We start from the raw sequence: 7,611 nt of genomic DNA, 5'->3' as shown, positions 1-7,611 counted from the left end.
GTGCATTATTCCCAAGAATACCTGCCATTGCTGTTCCACTGACAATTCTGCTAGGATGCCCGCCCAGTTAACTTTAGCCAGCTCCTCCCTCATGGCTCCATAGTCTCCTTTGTTCAACTGCAAAATTGACCCTTCTGATTTGCCCTTTTCCCTCTCCAATTGCAGATAAAAACTTATCATGTTATGGTCACTACCTCCCAATGGCTCCTTTACTTCGAGTTCTACTGCGGGAGGACATTGTTATAACTTGGAAAGAATGCACATGAATAAGGTTCAGCAGGCAGTAAGTTTTTTCAGTGCAATTGCATGCACTCCACTGCAATCACATCATCCTTGTGAAGTAGTAATCAGATCCATACACAGTTCTCAAGTTGTGGTCTAACTAGAGTTGTGTACAGTTTCTCTTATTTTCATACAATACAGAAGGAGAACTGAATCTAAACTGGCTCTCAAAAGCAATCCTATTTCCCCATTTTTTTCTGTGTAACATTTTGTCTCTCACAAGCCCATCAACAAACCCTGATTCTCCTCCCACATGCCTACAGCAGGGTAAATCTACAGTAGCCTATTAACCTACCAACCAGTGCATCTTTGGGATATGGAAGGAAATTGGAGCATATGAGCAAAACCCATATAGTCACAGGGAAAAGGTAAAAACTCCATACAAGCATCCCATTTTCCTTTTTAAACAACTTTTTGATCTGGCAACCTTTAAAACTCTCTGGATGGACACTCTGTGGCACCTCAATTCCTTCTTATCGCTTGACATCCTTCCATTTCCTGTCCATTCCCTTGCCTTGCTGCACCTCCTCAGATGCATTACCTTACACTGCTTTGAACAACATTCCATTCGCCACTGTTTTTCACTACTGATCACACCACCTATACCTTCCTATACTGCAAAATATTCTTCCTTTCTGTTAAATACAAAGCAGTTTTTGTATTATGTACAAACTCTTTGTAATTTAAGTCTAATTCTTTTATATAAGACAACAGTAAGGGAAGGAACTGAATACTGAGCCCTGTGAAATTCCACTGGCAACAGCCTTCCAGCCACAGTACAGGTCAGCAAAGATACAACTGAATGGTGAAACAGGCTTAACAGGCTGAAGGATCTATTGCTTTAATGATATAAGACAGTAGCTAAGTTTTCTTGTGAGCATCCAAAGGTCTGAACCATTGATTCAGTGATATGAGTTAAAATCCCACTGCAGTAGTTGAGGAACTTAAATTCAAGTAATTCAAAAGTCTTGAATTGCAAGCAATGCCTATCATGAAACTACTAGATTATTGCAAAAACCTGTTGAGTGATTTATGTCCTTTGTGGAAAGAAATATACCATTTTTGGTGTGGCTTTAATATGATTTCAAGCACATCAGTTTCTTTGACTTTTAACTGCTTCCTCAATATAGGGGCCTTGAAGGATGGACAATAAATGCTGGCATTGCCAATAACATCCAAATCTTGTAGGGGGATAAATTAAAGTAGGTTACTAATATGATCTGTTTTGAACTTTAAAGCAGAAGAGGAATTTGGATCAAAGCTGGAGGAGTATAGCAGAAACAAGAGGGGATAGTAGGTAACATTAATTGAAGAAACCACTGCACTGGGTAGATGTTATAGTTTGGTTCATTGCATTTAACAAATTTCTCCACGAAGAGGAAAATATCCAATGAATATAAGGTAATTCGATCCAAGAAAGCTAAAAGAATTCAAATATTTTTCTTCAAAATGTCTTGAAGAAAAAGTCCAGTAAATATATTGGGTTAAAACTTTGTAAGAATCATCAAACCCTATCCCAAACAGATGATCTGAGCATTTTAGAGTGGTCCCCCATTTTCACTCTATGTTTTAACAGAAGAATCTGCCAAGCTATGACCCAAGTCGCAATGAAATCTTCAGTTCATTGTCTGCTGCTGAAGATCTGTGGTCAAAAGTACTTCCTCATGAAGGATCACCGTATTGGTTTTTCTCATTGTTTCATTTTTACCTGAATTAGAGCGAGCACGTCTTGTGCTGTTGAACCTACATTTGAATAAAGAAAATCTGTCATAAAGAATGGATATAAACTTAAACTTCTTCTTGTTATACTGGCCAGATATAGTCATTTATTTCAAATAAGGTTAGTTTTAATTCAAAAAATTCTAGTGCCAGGCATTATCATCATGAGATGTGCAATTTCAACAATGCATTACTGTGCCACAGATTGCTAGCATGTGGGTTACCGACACACAGGGGTTCACCAAACTTTCCCATGCACTACTTGAGAGAATTATACAGTCAAATCACTGAGAAGAAAATACTTTAAAAAACAAATAATGAGACAGTCTGGTACTGTTTTCTATGTGGTGTAGTTATAACATTAAAAACTGATGTAAGCAAATGCCCAAGAAGCTTAATTTTTACTGATACCATTCAATCACGTGACATTCAGATTTTTGGTGTTTTGATTTTTTTTAATCCAAGTAGAATTAAAGCATCATAAAAGGTCATTCAACCAAATGAGTCCATGCTGTTTTTCTAGAACAATCCTGTGAGATCCATTCCCCTGTTCTTTTCCTGTAGCTCTGCAAATTCAATTTCCTTTGGAAAGCTCTGACTGAATCTGTTTCCACCACCCTTATAGGCTCTCTCTCCTCTGACTCAACATTTCTAAGCAACTTTTTTCTTTGATCTTACAAGGTAGCTAATATCCTTTGTCATTTCAATTATACACTGTATGTTTTAATATTAGCCCTGTTTCTTCTTTTGCAGATTCAGCTATTCCATATTATCCTTGTTTGCTGTCTCATTCTTGGAACATCCTTGTAATAATTATCTTGTATTTGTTACAAGTGTCTTGTTTTGGCAAAATAGACCTTTTGATATTTCATCCCCTCCTTTGTTTCCTCTTTTTTAATCAATGTTCTGTCCATAACTTATTTCAAGTACCATATTTCATTTGCATTTTCTTGATTAATTTAATGTACTTGCTCTGTCCCCATTTATCCATCTGCTTCAAACATAACACCATAATCTAAAATGAATCCAGACTTTCACAGTAGCTACTTTTAAACATAATTCTGTTTTAACATATTCTTTGCAGTTGGATATTGTTTCTTGACTTAACTGACCACCATGTTTTGTTTCTTCACCTTATGAAATAAATAAATGAAATAAATCAAATCACTGCTGAAGTTCCCTCGACAGTATCCCAACATCCAATGATCTTCAACTGTCTCATGAATGACCTATTATCACTAGGTTAGAACTCAGGACATTTACCAATGATTGCCCAGTTTACAACATCATCAAAAACTAAAACAGCACATTCCTGAACAGAGCAAATTCAAGCCAACATTTAGGTATGGGGTGACAAGCGGCAAGTAAATTTCATATCATGCAATGGCCATCTCCAACAAGACAGGGACAAACATCTATTCTTGACATTCACTGGCACTACCACTGATAAATATCCTTGCAACATTTACATAAAGACTATAACCACAAGAGATCTGAAGCTTGGCACCAGATGGCAAATGACCATCTTCTGACATGTAAGCCTCTCCATCATCTACGTCAGAAGTGTTATTCTCTATCCCATACTTGCCTTGATGAGTGCAACTTCTCCAAGATGCTCAGCACCTTCCAAGGAACAGCTGGCCTGCAGGATCAGCACCCCATCTACCACTCTATTTATTCACTCCTTCCGTCATCATCACACTGTGGCTGTAGTGTATAATATGTGCATTATGTGCTGTCTTTACTCACCAAGACTACTGTGCTAAATCTGTGACCTCCACCACTAAGGAAGACAAGGGCATCTGCCTCAAGGTTATTCCACTATCTGCTAGTTCCTGTCCAAGTCATTTACCATCCTGACATGAAAATTTACTTCTGTTACTTTGATGTCACTTCTGTAAATTCTGGACCTCCTTACTGAACAGTCTTGCAGAAACACTTTACCTTAACCTGCAAGAGTAAAGTCCACCACTCATCTACCTACTAGGGGCAATTTATAGTAGCTAACTAATTTACCACCCTGCACATTTTTGGGGTGTGGGAGGAAACCAGAGCACTGAGAGAAAATTAATGATGCCATTGGAAGAATGTGCAAACTCCACACAGACAGAACCAGAGGTCAGGATCAAATCCAGGTCATTGGAGCTGGAAAGCATCAGCTCTACTAGCTGTGCCATTGTATTGCCCCTGAACTCTACAGATGCTTAAAATCAGAAACAGAAAATGATGGAAGCTCTCTCCCCAGGCTTTCCATGACTGCTTAGAGAGGATGAACTCTACCCCTTTGTCTCCTCTATAAACAGACCTGAAGCACTTTATACATTAAAGCCACTGTCATTTAGGGCAGAAGGTTTTTTATTAAAAGATTGAACCATTAGGACTATACATACTTACCACTTAATTTTTTGCATTTGGTCAATGGTATCTGGGAGAGGAGCACTAAGTGTTTCTGGCAGAAACAAAACGATAAATGCTGAGAATATTGTCAACACCCCCATCACAATCAACGACAGATTCTCTTGATAAACATCTGTCAAAATAAAGTGTACATTTACTTTAAAGTGAAATTCAGCAAATAAATATAACAAGCATAGGGACTTCATGTAAAAGAGGCCAGAATGCACTCAAATGTATTTCCACTACATGTATATTCAAGTCACTTCCAATTTGGTTTAGTTTCAGTGTTCCTGATCTGGCTCCTTATCTCTTCTCTGTGAGGAGATGAGGTGGGGAACTCTTTTCAATCACCCGTTTGAGACTAGAACTAGAATTAATTTGGTATTTCTTTGTAATTTCCAAGAATGCAATATAATACCCCCACCCCATGTTAGCGGATAATTAGAAAATAATTACAAAAAATAAAGACAAAACCTTTCTTGTTTTATTATTGCAATCCATTAAGACATTGACATACCAATTTGAGATATTTTGTTTTTATTGCAGAATGCCTTGCATCCTGAGCAAATGCATTCATTGCCGTGTTTTTAATTTGAAACAAACTGAGAGCATGTGCACAGATTCTACCACTCCTTCTTTTAGTATTTACTCAAGTACTGATCTACAACTAAAACACCTTTGCATTTTTCAATTCCTAAAATGGTCTCAGCAGTTCACATCTCCACTTAATGTGATATATTATGCATTATTTTAATCCTCAAATAGGTCACAGAATCTTCACTCTTCAATGCATCAAAGCCAAGTAGCACACTATTCTGTGAAGTAATAATCCAATCAGGAAGAGTTTCTGTATGGTAGACACATAGTATGAACAACAGCTCCCTTCACAGGTAAATAAGTCATGAGGAAATCTCTGAACCTTTAGTTGTGATCTTTTCATTTTGAAAATCACACTTTGGATTAGAAAATTACCTATTTCAATTCATTATTTAGGAAGGGTTACCAAGGGAAACTGGGATGTTATAAGGATACTCATGTACCATTTGCTGTGGGAAAGGCACAAGTACCTGTCATTTGGGACCTGACAAACATGAACTCAACAGAGAACCAACTAATTAGAGAGCCAATGTGCAAACGGTACGTCATGTTGAAATGAACTAGTTATTTTTTATATCAGTTTCCACTACAGATGCTAAGGGTTTGTTTACTCTCTAAGCTACCAATTAGGATGGCTTTACATTTTAAAAGGGGCACTTCCAATCAATTCCAAATAAAACCAAAGGGCTTGGAATTTCACTGCACCTCAGTGCCTAAATGATTGTTTTATGGCAATGACCATGTTCCGGCAATAACACCTTTGATTGTGGCCCATTGCTTGGAAATTCAGTGGCACCTGTGGCCCAAAGCATTGGCACAAGAACTTCCCTTCACACAGATGCACTGGTAAAAATTACGCAAGGGAAATTAGGTATATCTAGGATTGGGGCCCAGGAGATCATAGGATAGAGGTGCAGGGACAGGATCCTAGATCAGAATTGGGAAGCAGTCAGCCGTCAGTGATCATTGGGGGTTGGAGGGATGGGATGTATGGTGATTGATTGCTGTGGGTTCCAATCAAGTGATTGGTGGGTGGTTGAAATTGGGTGAAGATCATGAGCTTGGGGAACAGTGGGAGTTTGTATAAAGGGGGTGGGAGGGCTGAAGGAGAGTATAAGGGACTGACTTGTGTATCTGCAACAGCCTGTGACATACTCAATCAAGTCCTTTGTAAAGTTGTGCAGAAGAAGGCCCCTCAGGTGTGCCAGAAGTCTGCTTCCTTAAGCATGGATGGCACAGGCTACCCAAATTTAAATGAAAAAAAAAACTAGAAATGGTGTCTCTGTGTGCCTCGGTCCTGTGTGCATTACACAATAGATACACAGGAACTCAGAATGAAAACTGTCAACTTTGAGAATCAACCTGAAAGACCCTGATTTTTATTTACAATCTTTTATAGAAATTGGATCAAGCAGCACACAAATGAGGGATGCTTTCTGAACAGTGAAGACTGATCAAATCAAGTACTCTTCCTGATACTGCCCTTCATTCCCCTTAGTGCTCGCTAATCAAGGAAGGCCTCGAGCTTACCAAGGGATTTTGATTGGTCCCTGTCTAGTTTGAAGCAGAAAGGTAGCCATCCAGGTTACAATACTCCCTTGACTGTAATCTCTAATAAATGGCCACGATGGTCAAACCAAGGAGCAGTCTTGTGCTTCAGAGTCCTCTCACCACACCAACGATCAGAAATGTGGTACTTAAATACATCAAAAACTCAAAAACTGGAAGTGGGACTGTAACATCTCATAGCCAGTGTCTGAGGGGAGAACACCAGTCATGCACCCATGTCTAGATCCCTCTAACAAAGGAAGTGAAGGTCACTGTTGCTCTGAAGTTCATTGTCAGACTCATCCAGGCTACAAAATTTTAAACACAGTGAAATCTTTAATTCTGCTTAAAGACCATGCTGCAAAGAAAAGGGTTTTACAAAATTCTTACATTCTATCAGTACAATGAGAATTAATTGTTACCTCACCTAGCAAAATAACGAAAGGCGAAATGATACTGCCGAGCCTGGAGGCCATTGAATTCACTCCGACGCCTGTGTTTCTCATTGGGGTAGGATACAGTTCGGCAGTGTAGACATAAACCATGAAAAAGGCACATGTATTTCCTAATTTTCCAATCAATACCAGCACCATAGTAAGTGTTGAGAGATCTAGAAAAAGAAGAAATAGCTGTAGACTGGGTAGAAGATGGTCTGGTCTGCAAGTGACTGGAAGTATAGATCTGTCCACATGCTGGACACATGGGCTAATTTTCCCCAATACATGTTAGAGCCAAAGAGTAAATATTGAGAAGCTCTGGTGTCTTTCCTTTGACATTAAAATTAATGTAAAGAATGAAAAGCTCTAGATGTAGGTTTCTGGTGACTGAGATCCTGTGCTGAAGATACACATTATAAAATATATTTCCAAAATTGTCATTAAATATTTTGGCCAACATAAGTGAGGTGCAGTAAACAGCAGCAGCTCATTTCTTCAACAACAACAATAATAATTGCAAAAACACAAATTTATATAGCACCTTTGGTAGAGACAAAGGAGCTCTAAGTTGACAAAGAGAGGCAGATGGGAAAATAGACACTGAGCTGTTGAAAGAGACATTGAGCATTTT

The 7,611-nt window shown here is 38.5% G+C and overlaps 1 protein-coding gene across 1 annotated transcript in view; it reads right to left on the bottom strand.

Moving 5' to 3' along the window:
* Positions 1-1,898: 1,898 nt before the first annotated feature.
* LOC127569175 (solute carrier family 22 member 5-like) overlaps positions 1,899-7,611 on the bottom strand; it is a 46,495-nt gene continuing 40,782 nt past the window's right edge. Inside the window, exons 8-10 of the mRNA XM_052013565.1 lie at positions 6,971-7,153; positions 4,396-4,531; positions 1,899-2,025 (exon numbers count right to left, since the gene is read on the bottom strand). Of these exons, the coding sequence (XP_051869525.1) occupies positions 1,899-2,025; positions 4,396-4,531; positions 6,971-7,153 (446 nt within the window). The remainder of the gene's footprint in view (positions 2,026-4,395; positions 4,532-6,970; positions 7,154-7,611) is intronic.

This window comes from Pristis pectinata, chromosome 4 (genome assembly GCF_009764475.1).
Source record: "Pristis pectinata isolate sPriPec2 chromosome 4, sPriPec2.1.pri, whole genome shotgun sequence".
NCBI classification, from domain to species: domain Eukaryota; kingdom Metazoa; phylum Chordata; class Chondrichthyes; order Rhinopristiformes; family Pristidae; genus Pristis; species Pristis pectinata.
Note: the sequence above shows the minus strand (reverse complement) of the source record. Positions and strands in the feature narration are given on the sequence as shown.